Source organism: Haematobia irritans, chromosome 5 (genome assembly GCF_050003625.1).
Source record: "Haematobia irritans isolate KBUSLIRL chromosome 5, ASM5000362v1, whole genome shotgun sequence".
Taxonomy (NCBI): Eukaryota; Metazoa; Arthropoda; class Insecta; order Diptera; family Muscidae; genus Haematobia; species Haematobia irritans.
In genome coordinates, this window is record NC_134401.1 from 144,730,453 (window position 1) to 144,745,107 (window position 14,655).

Genomic DNA, 14,655 nt, shown 5'->3' on the forward strand with positions numbered 1-14,655 from the left:
CAGAGGAAAACGAAAATAATTCGTTACTTTGGACTCAATCTTCTGCCTTCGACGACCCAATTATTTACGAATTGGTTTGCTGTGCGCAAACTATTATAACTCTTTAAACTTCATAAAATCAACAGTTAAATAGAAAGTTTGGTTTCAAAGAAAAAAGCAAATTTTTTCTGGCAGTGTGAAATAAAGCAAAATTCCAATTTTTGGCATTTTTCTAAATGAAATTTGAAAATTTTTTCTTAACAAGAGGTTGAACCACTAAAAAGTTAGGTTAGGCAATACCAAGAATCACTTATTACAATTAGTGCCGATTTCTCAGTGTCTTATTATTAATCGTGGTCATAGAACAGCTGATCGCATGCGAAATTTTTTTTTTTACCAAACAGTGTTTGAAAAACTTGCCATTAGGATATTTTATTTATTAAAAATTGAAGATTTTACTTACAGTAATTTTTTCGTAACAACTGATGACGTGCTTGCACATTTTTATACTTGCTCTGAACAGATCCCGTTTGAAGTTTGTTATAGAATCGTATGATATCGTAAAAAACTTCGTACAAGTTTTGCATTTCACTACTAATATCGATATCGATTTAAAATTAATCATGATGTCCACACAAATTCACACAAAATTTGGTTTATTTTTTTTACTGGATATTGGATTTATGTATTTATATAGCGCGAACTTCAACTTAATAATGCAAATCTCGACAGTATTACCAGATTGAATTTTAATAAAGTTGCATATCCTGGCATATTCCCAATAACAATTTATTGTGAATCATTAACCAAAGTTTTATATGCGATCATTGTGAATTAACTCGATAGTAGGATGGTTTTCTTATGGTATTGGCCTAGCCGTGATAAAATAAAAGACATCACAGAAAATTTATAATATGCCCGTCTAGAACTTCGAATCAACTAATCACTGCAAATTGCGAAGGTATTGCCAGGTTCTATTTTGATAAACCACTTTTATAACATATTCCCAATAACAAAGTCTTGTATGTGATCACCGTGGTGCAATGGTTAGCATGCCCGCCTTGCATACACAAGGTCGTGGGTTCGATTCCTGCTTCGACCGAACACCAAAAAGTTTTTCAGCGGTGGATTATCCCACCTCAGTAATGCTGGTGACATTTCTGAGGGTTTCAAAACTTCTCTAAGTGGTTTCACTGCATTGTGGAACGCCGTTCGGACTCGGCTATAAAAAGGAGGTCCCTTGTCATTGAGCTTAACATGGAATCGGGCAGCACTCAGTGATAAGAGAGAGGTTCACCAATGTGGTATCACAATGGACTGAATAGTCTAAGTGAGCCTGATACATCGGGCTGCCACCTAACCTAACCTAACCTTATATGTGATCATTGTGAATTAACCCGATATGCAAAGATTTTGATAGTACTGGATAGGCAAGTCGTAACGAACTAAAATAAATAACAGAACTCATTTATCCAGATCATTTCCACAAATATGCAACACTAGCACCAGCTGTTTAGATACAAAATAATCACAAAATTCGTCCGTTGATTAACATTCTAACCATTATGTTCCGGTCATACAATATTGGTGGTGGTAGATTTGAGTTACCACAACTCGCCACCAACAGTGACGAGCCACATTAATTGGTCATGTAAGAGACGTCCGACAACTGCGGCCATGAAACTTAATTGGATGATTGTCAATTGAACTTAGGAGTAAAGGCATTGAGTAGTTTTTATCCTTTGTCACATATCGAAGCAAAATCCTGGGGTTATTCAGCGTCATCACATCCTTCTACAAGGTACTCAATGAAGATCCATGCGCATCAAAAATACAGACTCCATAACCATGCCAGCCGATTATTCAGTTTTTCCACTCGGATAACTGAGCTATGGATGAAAACCTATTTTCACATATCGAACCAAAAACTTTGGTTTATTACAATTGAATATAGTCAGCCTTCGCGTTATTCACTTCACACTGAGCGTTCTCATACCCAATAGTTGGCGAATGATATGATAGACACAATAGTCGATGTCTTTCGAGAAGAGATCGTAACCATAATCATTGGTAGCTACCGTGGTTAAATGGTTAGCATTCTTGCCTTGCATACACAAGGTCGTGGGTTCAAACCCAGTTTCGACCAAACACCAAAAAGTTTTTCAGAGATGAATTATCCCCTCTTAGTAATGTTGGTAACATTTCTGAGTGTTTCAAAGCTTCTTTAAATGGTTTCACCGCAAAGTGAAACGCCGCTTCAACTCGGAAATATTTGCATCATATTCCCCATATCCTGCAAACTTGAATTTTTGTTTAAAGCCTTTTCTCCAACTACATTATAAATTCTCCTGCAACAAATTTGAATAAAAACACATTAGATTTTTAATTATTTTCTTTTTTATTTAATATACAAACTTTTTTCTTTTAATAATTACAGTTTTAGGTCTAATTGTTTTTTTTTTAATTTATTAAAATGTGTGTTTTTCTCTCTAGCATACTTTAAGATACTTTTTTATTGTTTATTTTTCTTTATTTTAACATACTTTCTCATTATGTTGTATATTATTATTATTGTTATTGTAATCTGATATTTTTAAACTTTAAAATCTGTAAGGTTTTTTTTTATTTATAAATAAAAAAAATTCACTTAAATAATAAAAACAATCTATAGTAAAAAAATAAAATTCACAAAATTTTTAAACAAAAAAAAAACAGATACATTATTACGATGTGTGTTTTATTAGTATAGAATACGAGTATACAATAGTATTAGAGGAGTTATAGTCAAAACAGGAAGAGTATAGTGTAATGTGGGAGATTTGGGGCGAGTGGGGGAAGTTGGATGTAGAGATATCATAACTAAAACGTATACGCATAATGCAAATGTGGAAGAGGTGGGTGTGGTGGTTATTAGATTTGTTGTTGTTCACAACAAAAACTAGTATTTCTAAAATAATAATCATCGTCAACAACCACTTGTACTAAAAATTATAAAATGAGTTTCATCTTTCGTTTTTGTTTTACAACACATTCATGTTTATACAAATTTGTTCCTTAAACGAGACACTAGAGTGATAGGACAAGAGATTAAATGTGCTATTTTATAAGGACATGAAATACGAGATTTTAAGCCCACTAGCAGAAATTACAAAGGACGTGGGTTAAAGAGTAAGATAAAAAAATTATAAAATTTATAAATATACACTATTATATTTTACAATAATATTTAAAAACCTACTATATATACTATATATGTATTATTGCTTATTTTAGTTAATGTTTTTTATGTTTCTTTTTTTGTATTATGTATTTGTGTATTTTTTATGTTTTTTTTTTTTTTTTTTTTTACTTGAAGTATATAATATAATGGGGTTTCTTGTATTAAAAATGAAACAAAATTATTAACTGGCTTCTTATAAATTGTTCCGATGACATTGCTCACCAGATTTGTTGTTTTCTTTTGTTAGAAAAAATATATATATAAAACATTAAAATTCTATAATAAATTTGTTCTTTTTTTAAAAGTTTAAAATATGATAAATGAAAAACAAAAAAACAAACAAACAAATAATTTATAATTTTTTTTAACTTTTAATCGAGTCATATGATTTCTTTCTATTTTATATGTTTGTGTTTTGTCCTTTTTTATTTAAAACAATTAATATTCTTTGAATTATTGAAAGCATACATTTTATATATATAAAACAAATATAACTTGCCTTAAAATTAATATTTTGTTTTGAGTGTGTGTGTGTGTTTTTTTTTTTAATTTCTGATCTTTTTTCTCATTTATTGTTTTAACAATAATCTTAAACATCTAAAGCATTATGCATTATGTATATTTTCTTTAGAAGTAGTAGTAGTAGTAATTTATACGTTTTTGTTTTTCTTATTTATCTTGTGTTCTGTCACTTTTCAAGTTATGTGTATGTGAGGCATATGCTGTTATAAACCGGTGAAAGTATTGTGAAAATGTTTTTAAATACCAATCCACTTTTATGAAGTTTGAAATCTTTAATCAAAATATTGAAAAATACGAACTTCTATTTATCAAATATTATGAAAAATTTATTGGTACAGAAGAAGTCTTTTTATAGAAATCAATTTGTTCTCTAAATGGGTTCTAAAATCGTGTCAAATTGAACTTTTCATTATATTTTAATTAAAGTGTATACATATAAACATAGTGATAGGTTGTAGGCGAAACATTTTTCCCCGACGAAGAAATAAAACAACCTTGTCGGCAAAAATTTTCTCATTTCTTGTTTCCGAGTGTTTTTGTTTTCAATAAAGCATGATTTTTCAATATTACACAGAAAATTTTTCCAATTAAAATGGAACAATTGTGTGTAGTGGTGAGTTAAAAAATTTGATAAGTGATGACTAATATATCCCTATTAATTTGACGACACAAACATGCCAACAGAGACCGGGAAATTTTTTATTGATATATATTCGGCGTTCAACTACCAATCCAACAACTGAAATAGTTGTTATACCAAAAGGCTGTGTTGCCCCTACTATAACCTTTTACCGATTTTAGCAAGCAGACTGATAAAAAAAATTACAAAAAATAAAAGTTTTGTTGTCGGTAATAATCTAGCCGTAGAGAGAATGATGTATAGCTCATTTTTTAAATTTAGATTTAATGTTAAAAAGTAAAATAAAAATTGTTTGAAAAAAAAACATCATCCCTTACCTTGATATGTCGACGAAGGTTTTATTTGTCAAGTAGATAAGTGATCCTTCTTTCCAATATAGAGTACAGTTCACGACTTCACATGTATCCCGTAGATAGATATTAAGTCAAAAATTTTGAAAATCGATTTAAACTTCTCATGGGATTCTCACTTATTGCGAGTTATTCCGATCGCTTTCAAGATGCACTCATACACTATTTGATTTTCTCATGCATAACACAGAGCGTTGTGACAACGCATCAGAAGCATTAAAAAGGTTCTAATACGTAAGAACTCTCAATGCTTCCTTTCATTTTTTGTTCTTAATTAAATATACTAGACTATTTATATTAAAAAATATATGTATATGTGTATATGAACAAAATATAATTAAAAAAAAAGAAAAAATAATCCTAAGACCTAATATGAAACATCGCCTCTCTTAGATTTTGTATTTGCAGTGGATAATGATGGAGATGAAACGGCCGATGGTGATGCCACCGCTGTTGATGTTTGTGATGTAGACATTGATGGAGGCACTGGTGGTGGCGGCGGCCACCAATGCAGCAACTCACTTTGTGTGTGTGCCGCCGCAGAATGACCAGGATGATGATGGTGGTGGGATGGATGCGTTTTACCACGCTGATATTGTTGCTGCATGTGATGGTGGGGGTGGTGGTGATATGGATACTGTGTCTGTGGATGCTGTGGATGGTGGTGGTGGTGATGGGATGCAAGTCCCTGGTGATAGACATGCGCTGCTCTCGTCGTACTACTATTGCTATTCCCGCCAGCCCCACCAGAGGGCATGACCTATTTTAAATGTCATTCATTTTTCACTGGATAGTACAATAAGTCGGGTTGTTGGACGTGTTGTTGTTGCATGTGATGCATATAATCACTGATCGGTGGTAATACCGCTTTGCCATCTTCTCCGCCCAGCACAGAATAACCGCCACGATCATAAACATGATGACCAGCATGCGGTGGCGGAGGAGGTAACAAGTGTGAAGCTGCAGCCAAAGGATGATGGGCTGTTGGCGCCAATGGGTGACCTCCCAAGGCATGGGCATGCGATTGCAAGGCATGAGGATGATATGGCTGAAAGCTATTCTTTTGCTGTTCTCCCATTTCGGCTAAACTTGTGGCATGATGGGCAGCTGGGTGATGAGGATGGGGGTCATAAATTGATCCTGGTGCTCCATATACACCAGCATGCCGTATTAAACCACTGGCTCCAGCAGTGGGCTGTAATCCATAAGCCGATGCAGCACTAGCTGTCTGGTGTTGTTGTTGCTGTTGTTGATGATGCACACTCAAAGCTGATTGCTGCTGTTGCTGTTGTTGTTGATTTTGTGTAGCTGCTGCCGTAGCCGTTCCTGCACTTCCTGCCACAGGCACAGAACTCTGTTGCATTAATTCGAAATTATATTCCATTGGATTCGGATTGTTATCGATGAGATTCGTTAAAATACTGCCAATGTTATTGTAGTTATGGGGATCAGCAGCTCCACCAACATTGCTAACACCGGAAGCTTGTTGATTCGCAGCACTTTGTTGTTGTGTAGCTTGAGGTGGTTGTTGTTGCTGCTGCTGCTGCTGCTGCTGCTGGGCCTGCTGTTGCACCTGTTGCTGTTGTTGACCTCCATTTGTACTGTAAGCCATTTGATTGGGCGTTTGATTTGTTTGCGGCCACATATTCTGAAAAATGAAATATATTAAGGAAATTTTGGTTAAATTACTCTAGAAATTTTTCTTGTGAACTTACCTGAAAGCTCATCAAATCTTGTTCCTGTTGTTGTTGAGCTGTTTTATTCGCCACCATTGGTGATTGGGGCTGTTGTTGCTGCTGCTGTTGTTGTTGATGTTGAGTACTAGTTAATTGATTTGTTTCTGGCACTCCTGGTGTACTACTGCCAGAAACATTCATTGGAAGACCCAGAAATTCGGAAGAATCTACTATGTAAAATTTATTGGGATTATCTTTGTCAGATGTTGGTAAATTACTAGCATTAGCTTGTTGTTGTTGCTGCTGCTGCTGGGGATGATTACTAGCATTTGCCGAGTGACCAACAAAGTTTATATTACCCCATGCATCTGTTGTATATTGCTGTTGATGGTTGGCAGCAACACTTGACTGTTGCTGTGGTGTAGTTTGAGGCTGTGGCGTATGAGACTGAGGCGCCGGTGATTGCAAACGAGTGTGTTGGGGTGAATGCATGGGCTGCTGGTGTTGTTGTTGCAACTGTTGTGCAGGCGTTTGATGGGGATGAGGTGATCTTTGCTGATTGTGTCTCTGATGGGAAGCGGCCGCTTGTTGCTGATGTTGTAATTGCTGTTGGTGCATCATTTGCTGGTGATGATGCATTTGTTGTTGGTGCTGTTGCTGAGCAGCGCTCTGTTGCAAATGTTGCTGATGGGGCGATGAGAAGTGCGGATGCTGTTGCGGCACGTGACTATGATGTGGACTTTGCGGAGTTTGACTACGCATATGTTGTTGTTGCTGTTGTTGGCCCTGTTGCGGTGGTGGCGGTTGAGGCGTTTGCAGCTGCTGCTGTTGTTGGTGGTGCTGTTGTTGATACTGGTTAATAATTTGATGTTGTGGATAAGCACCGGGATTAGTAATGGTTGATGAAGGGCCGCCAGCGGCACTTGGATCGAAATGAAATTGTGTTTCCGGTTGTGTGGGTCCACCGCCACCAAAACTGTTAATACGGGGCAAATTATTGTCCGGCGTGTGACTATTATTAGGGGTGTGACGATGATGCTGCTGCTGCTGTTGGTGAGGTGGTGGCGTCGGCCTTTGTTGCGGATGTTGACCGTGTGAAGTTAACATTGATTGAGTTTGTTGTGGCGGGCCTCCGGTTGGTGTTGGCTGTTGTTGTCCCAACAATTTCTCAGCACTGAAATTTTGACTGTACATGGAATTTGGTTGAGATTCACCAGACTGCAATGAATGTTGTGATGTAGACGCAGTCGACGATTGTGAGCTATTGTTACTAATGATGGCAGCATTGAAGGGATCTTGTTGTGAGGATGATGATGTTCCTGGTGTTGTTGACAGGGGTGGTGGGGTGGCAATTGCTCCCATCTTTTGTTGTTGTTGTGCCGCTTGTGGTTGCTGTTTTGGTTTACTAGCATTCGATTTCTTTGCAACTTTAGCTGGTGGTGGTCCAGGAACATCAGACATGGGAACCAATTCTGTAGAGTTTACGTAAAAAAATGTATCAAGTTATGAAAGTTGAGATATTAAAAACATTGCAAAGATCGGGTTAATATTGTAGACAACAAACATCTACTTCGCATACTTTTGTGTGGCGAAATTATATCCTGACCTAGGCCGGGAAATCATAAATGCAAATATTAGCTTTTCTCTTTATCAGAACCGAATATTTTCATATAGGTTTGAACCAGTGTTGCCAGTATTTTTCTGGCTCTTGTCACCAAATTATGACGCTTTCGTCCCCAATAAGGTATGAAGGTAACCATCTTCATAATTTCTATATTTATGGAATATATTGCCAAATCAGTGATGATCAGGGCAAGATTACTCACGAAATGATTGCACAATTGTAGAAAAATGTCTTAACCTAGCTGAGTAAAATTATAAATTAGCGTTTGGGCCCCCAAAATAAATGATTGCAAATCTTATTTATTATACTTAACGGATGTCGAAAATATCCCCAAATTTATGGAAATTCCCCACCAAATCCCCAAGTCCCCAACTCAAAAAATTCGTCCCCATTCATGAAAAATATCCCAATTTGCGGAAAAAATTTCCAATACTGGCAACATTGGGTTGAGCTTATATAATGACATTTATTTTCCCTGATGATGGGAACATCTCAACAAGATAGACTTATCGCAACACAAGCACCCACAAAACCCCACACTTAGGCTAAGAAGACAACAAGACCACAATTCTCTTCTATTCAATGCCAAGGAATCTTATTTGTGGGAACAATGTACAACCAATTAGTGAAGATTTGAAACACTCAGAAATATCACATGCATTCAGTGTTGCGAGTATTTTTCTGACTCTTGTCCCCAAATTATGATGTTTTCGTCCCCAAAAATCACCAATTTAAATATTCCCTGTAGGAATGTCTCGAACTCACTCAAAATCAAACTAACTTTTTACTAACTAATTTGAGGCGACTTTAAGATAACTCATTAGTCAGTTGAATTTTTCCCAAACTCACTTTTTCTCGATCAGCAATGAGTTACCTTTTAACTCACTCTAAGCTGATGCATATTTAAGTGAAGTAAAGTCATGGAAACAATTCAAATAAACAAACAAAAAATATGTATTGGCTTCTATAACTGTCAATTTGGATTTGGCTTTTTATATTTGTTTCAATTTAGCTTCTATTTTCAGAGAACTTTTGTAATTTTTTGTCACGGTTAGCGGTAAGTAGCATAGAAATGCATAATTCAAACGCAATTTAATAATTAAACTTTCCTTATTTCCTCGCCGTACTACTATTGCTATTCCCGCCAGCCCCACCAGAGGGCATGACCTATTTTAAATGTCATTCATTTTTCACTGGATAGTACAATAGGTCGGGTTGTTGGACGTGTTGTTGTTGCATGTGATGCATATAATCACTGATCGGTGGTAATACCGCTTTGCCATCTTCTCCGCCCAGCACAGAATAACCGCCACGATCATAAACATGATGACCAGCATGCGGTGGCGGAGGAGGTAACAAGTGTGAAGCTGCAGCCAAAGGATGATGGGCTGTTGGCGCCAATGGGTGACCTCCCAAGGCATGGGCATGCGATTGCAAGGCATGAGGATGATATGGCTGAAAGCTATTCTTTTGCTGTTCTCCCATTTCGGCTAAACTTGTGGCATGATGGGCAGCTGGGTGATGAAAATATGTATTGGCTTCTATAACTGTCAATTTGGATTTGGCTTTTTATATTTGTTTCAATTTAGCTTCTATTTTCAGAGAACTTTTGTAATTTTTTGTCACGGTTAGCGGTAAGTAGCATAGAAATGCATAATTCAAACGCAATTTAATAATTAAACTTTCCTTATTTCCACTAGAACCCATCATTATCAGTCAAGGAATAAATGGAAACTTCGAATAAAAGTGTTAAATGGCTGTTTGAGGACGAAGATATTGGGAAATACACTTAAGCGTTTTGGACTTCCCTGACGAATGCCACTTCCATTCAGTGTGCGTCATTACAAAAGTAGGTACAACTCCCTCTGAGTTAAACGAGAAAATTAACACAACACTCCAACTCAAGACAAGATGAACTCAACTAATATTATCCGAATTTTTACTTACGTTATATTTTATTTATTGTAAAATAATTTTAAAAAAATCTGAATTGTTATTATTTTTTAATTAATTCAAAATAAAATGAATCAAAAATAATAAAACAAAAACAAAATATTTTATTATCAACAAAGAGCTCACCATAAACTAATCAGTTAAGAGCTAACTCATAGTATGCTCATATATTATCAGCCTAAAGCTAACTCACTTTGAGCTAACTTTTGGTTAGCTGAAGCTTATGCAGGCTTGAGTGAGGACTGACTAGTTCCAATGACAACACGTGTTAAAACTGAATAGGATTTTACATGAGAAATGAGTTAGGATTTGAGTCACCTGTAACTCAGTTATGACTAACAATTTATTAACAGGGTTAATTCCTCACAAAAATCCCCAATACACTGACAAGATTTTTTGAAAAAAAAAATATAGCAAAAGGCTCTGCTGTAGAAAATCAGCAATAACTTAAAAATTAAAATTTTGTCAAATCCAACAATCTGCAATAAAATCAAGATTTCGAACCACAACATCAAGAGACTGGTAATTGTCTTCGAAATGCGGAGATATGAATTCGGTCACCTTATATTTATGAACGAAAATTTGCTTCTAAATATTCAAGTAGTAAATTTCGGTGGTAGACACGTTGCCAAAGTTATTCTAACAACCAGAAATGGTAGATTTTTATTTGTTTGGTAAATTGGTAGGATTTTTGATCTTTTGGTAGATTTTGCAGAGGTAAATTTTTCTATGGAAATAAATTTTGAGAAAATTTTGTATATGGAAAAAAAATGTTGAGAAAATGTTCTTCATAGAAATAAAACTTTGACAAAATTTTCTATAGAAATAAAATTTTGACAAAATATCTATAGTAATAAAATTCTGACAAAATTCATAGAAATAAAATTTTACAAAATTTTCTATAAAAATATAATTTTGACAAAATTTTCTATGGAAATATAATTTTGACAAAATTTTTTATAGAAATAGAATTTTGACAAAATTGCTTATAGAAATAAAATGTTTTTCAAAAAGTTTAAACCGATTTCTTGAAAAAATCCTTACAAAAATCCCCAAATTTATGGAAATTCCCCACCAAATCCCCAAGTCCCCAACTCAGAAATTTCGCCCCCATTCACCAAAAAATACTGGTAGGAGATAACCCGTATTTAAATTTTTTGTGTTCTGACGTGTGTGTATGCATACAAACAATTTCATGAAATTTTGAGGGTAGTCCTGTAATGTTTAGGATAACCAAACCTAACATGTGATGAATACGGCGAAACACAATTTTTTAATTATGGGAAGGCTTTTTCCTTGGTCGCAATTATTTTCCGTTATCGTTGGGTACTTTTTATTTCAATCGACATATTTTCACCGAGTTGCAATGGTTAGCATGCCCGCCTTGCATACATAGGGTCGTGCGTTCATCCCCAGTTTTTATCAAACATCAACAAGTTTTTTAGCGGTGGATTATCCCCTCTCAGCGGTGGATTATCCCTTCTCATTTCTGAGCGCTTCAAAGCTACTCTAAGTGGTTTCACCGCAATGTGGAACTCTGTTCGGACTCGGCTATAAAAATGAGGTCCCTTGTTATTGAGCTAAATATAGAATGCGGTAGCACTCCCTGAAAAGAGAGAAGTTCACCACTGTGGTATCATCACAATGGACTGTTTAATGTAAGAGAGCCTGAAATATTGGGTTGCCACTACACCTAACCTAACCTTGGATCAACATAAATGAATGATCCATTTAATCAGAAACTTCCGTTATGCCTATTCCGCTTTTAAATACACTTAGCTGAAACAGTTTACTTGAAATCTCTATGAACCATAGGAAGAGTTCTTGGGATAAATAAAGAGTACATCGTTGGTAAATATATGGAAGGGAATGAAAAAATAAATTGCCATATATTTTTATGTGTGGGCTTAAGGGGTCCTTAAATTTGTATGATTTTCTCCTTGTTAAAAGCTCAGAATAAAATCGTCGATGTATCAGGCTCACTTAGACTATTCAGTCCATTGTGATACCACATTAGTGAACTTCTCTCTTATCACTGAGTGCTGCCCGATTCCATGTTAAGCTCAATGACAAGGGACCTCCTTTTCGTCAAGTCAAGTCGATTCAAAATCATTTCGAAATCTTCTTTACATCAACATAGATATTCTAAAGTTAAACGGTATGAGAACTTTAGGATTCGGCAGCATTCCAGCTGCAATAAGGGGAACATATTGAAAACATGCCAAAGTAGAGATAATCGAAATAGTTCCTGGGAGATCCAATGTTCAGTATAGCATTTTGATAATCTATTAATTAAAAAGAAGAGGTAGAGTGCACAACAAACCGGATAGTGGTGTCTTGGGTTTAGTCAGCCGGTATGAGACAGAGAAACCTGAGCGCTTTCTTTAACCTATCCTCTAAGGGATAATTCTGACCTCTCAAAAAGCTCGAGGGAAAAAATATAATAAAAGTAAAAATAACCCCGCAAGTACTTACCATCACCATCCTTTGAAAATCGTTTAACCTTCTTTGGAGAGGGTTGATTGCCGTGAACTGTTTGTTTATGGCGAACAAGATGTGTTTTCCATTTAAATGTCTGCAAGGAGAAAGAACAAACATTTAACAAAAACAATAATGAGCAAAGTTTCAAAACAAAACAAAATTCAATTCGATAAACATACCTGTTCGCAATAACAGCAACTATGTGGCCTCTCTTCCGAATGTGATGGTAAGTGGCGTTGTAATGATTTCACTGAACCAAAACGTTTACCACACAATGTACATTTGCATTCGGAGGCATCCGTATGGGCATTACTGTAATGATCTTTTAAAGCTGGATATGTAAAATATGATGAACCACAGATCTCACAGACATATGTCCTCTTAATCTCTGTGTGTAATTGTACATGACGTTCCAAATTGGCCTTTAGGGTAAAACGATTCTGACATATGTGGCACTCGAACAAATTATCCTTTTTATGAACTCTAACGATATGTTGATAGAGAGCATTCTTGGAAGGAAATTCATCACCGCATACTTCGCAAATAGCACCATCAGCTTTATGACCAGTATCGTCCAAATGTTGTTGATGAAGTTTTTTATGGGAGAACTTTTGGCCGCACTCAATGCAAGAATATGCTAAAAAAAAATTGGAAATTCGTATTTTTATAAATAAGGCAAAATTAAACATGAACAGAAATAATAATCGTCTATAATCTAAAAAAAAAAAGAAAAATCATTTCAAAAATTCATTTTAAGAAAACGAGGCTGCACATAATGTGGGGGTTAATAATTTTTGTTTTTCTATTCGATTGAAATTTACACTTAATTATATGTTAGTCGACTGTTATGATTCTTGACACAAACTCACTTTTGAATTCCTTCTTATTGTGAGATTCAACATGGGCATGAAATTGTTGACGTCTTGAGTAAGATTCGCCACAGGTCTCGCAAACGAAAGGAAAGTCCTTTGCATGTACCGTGCGATTGTGATGTATAATTTCCTACGAAATAAAAGAGAATAAATACCAGCAAAATTTTATTATAATTCAGTCCTACCTCTAGGGAAGTACCATTGGCTTTGCCACAATCATGACAATAGCCAGGATGAATCTTATAATGATCCAATAGAGATTTACGTTTACGATATGACTTGGGACACAATAAACAATTGTATATGGGTTTTTCTTTCTTCGAGCCTCCTGATGCATTTGTTCCTCCTGGAGGGGCCTGCAGAGAGGTACTACTACTGCTACCACCATCGATAAGCTGCTGTTTTGGTTCCATGCCATCATTTGTATCGTTTTCATGATCTTCATCATCTTCGTCATGTGACATATCAGGATCGTCATGATCGAATGATGCATTGGCCGATGAATTATTACCAGTGGGAGTACTTGGATTTTGCAGTATACAGGGTGTTTGAGAGGTAGATGATGGTGGCATTGACCCCGAACCTGTCATGAAAGACGAGTGATCTTGTTGCTGCTGTTGCATAAGCATATGAGGTGGCATATTCTGCATGTGAGGTGCCATTTGTTGCTGGTGGCCTTGTTGTGGCTGCTGCATATATTGCAAATTGTCTGGGGTATTTGCTTGCGGTTTAGAACCACTTCCAGCAACTCCCAGAATATTGTCTATACTGTTGATAACATTATTGGGAGCATTTATTGGCATACGTTGTTGTTGTTGCATTTGTTGATGCTGTTGATTGGCATTCTCCATCATGCCACCCATCATAGCCAAGGGATGATTTTGCCCTGGCATATGCGTATTATATGGACCTTGTTGATGATGCTGGGTCTGCTGTTGTTGTTGTTGTTGCAGGAGGTAACGTTGCTGAGGAGTTTGTTGCTGGTGATGGGGCGGTGGCCCACCCTGTTGAAAAGCTTGTGGCTGTCCCATATTATTGTTCATTAGATTAGCAATGTTATGTTGCTGGGGCTTTCCACCAACCATTTGTCCCATATTGGACCCCGATTTCAGCCCATCTTCGGTCATTTGTTGGTTATGTTGCAGCATTTGTTGTTGGTGGTAAAGTTGCTGTTCCTTCGAGGACATATTTGGATGATTGTGATTACCAGCCATAGGTGGCAAGCCATGCATTTGTTGATTATTTAAATTATTAGGAATTAGATTATTAGCAGCGGGAACTGTTGCTGGTGTTAACCCATTCATGAGAAGACTGTTGTTGGCATTGCTGTAAAATACC

General features: G+C 36.0%; 2 protein-coding genes across 2 annotated transcripts in view; both read right to left on the bottom strand.

The window, feature by feature from the left end:
- The window catches only part of LOC142241854 (uncharacterized), a 120,977-nt gene extending 120,274 nt beyond the window's left edge, over window positions 1-703 (bottom strand). Inside the window, exon 1 of the mRNA XM_075313683.1 lies at window positions 443-703. Within this exon, the coding sequence (XP_075169798.1) occupies window positions 443-604 (162 nt within the window). The 5' untranslated portion in view covers window positions 605-703. The remainder of the gene's footprint in view (window positions 1-442) is intronic.
- A 4,780-nt stretch (window positions 704-5,483) lies between these two features.
- The window catches only part of LOC142241606 (uncharacterized), a 44,499-nt gene continuing 35,327 nt past the window's right edge, over window positions 5,484-14,655 (bottom strand). Inside the window, exons 3-8 of the mRNA XM_075313391.1 lie at window positions 13,503-14,643; window positions 13,315-13,447; window positions 12,625-13,082; window positions 12,440-12,539; window positions 6,427-7,859; window positions 5,484-6,359 (exon numbers count right to left, since the gene is read on the bottom strand). Of these exons, the coding sequence (XP_075169506.1) occupies window positions 5,484-6,359; window positions 6,427-7,859; window positions 12,440-12,539; window positions 12,625-13,082; window positions 13,315-13,447; window positions 13,503-14,643 (4,141 nt within the window). The remainder of the gene's footprint in view (window positions 6,360-6,426; window positions 7,860-12,439; window positions 12,540-12,624; window positions 13,083-13,314; window positions 13,448-13,502; window positions 14,644-14,655) is intronic.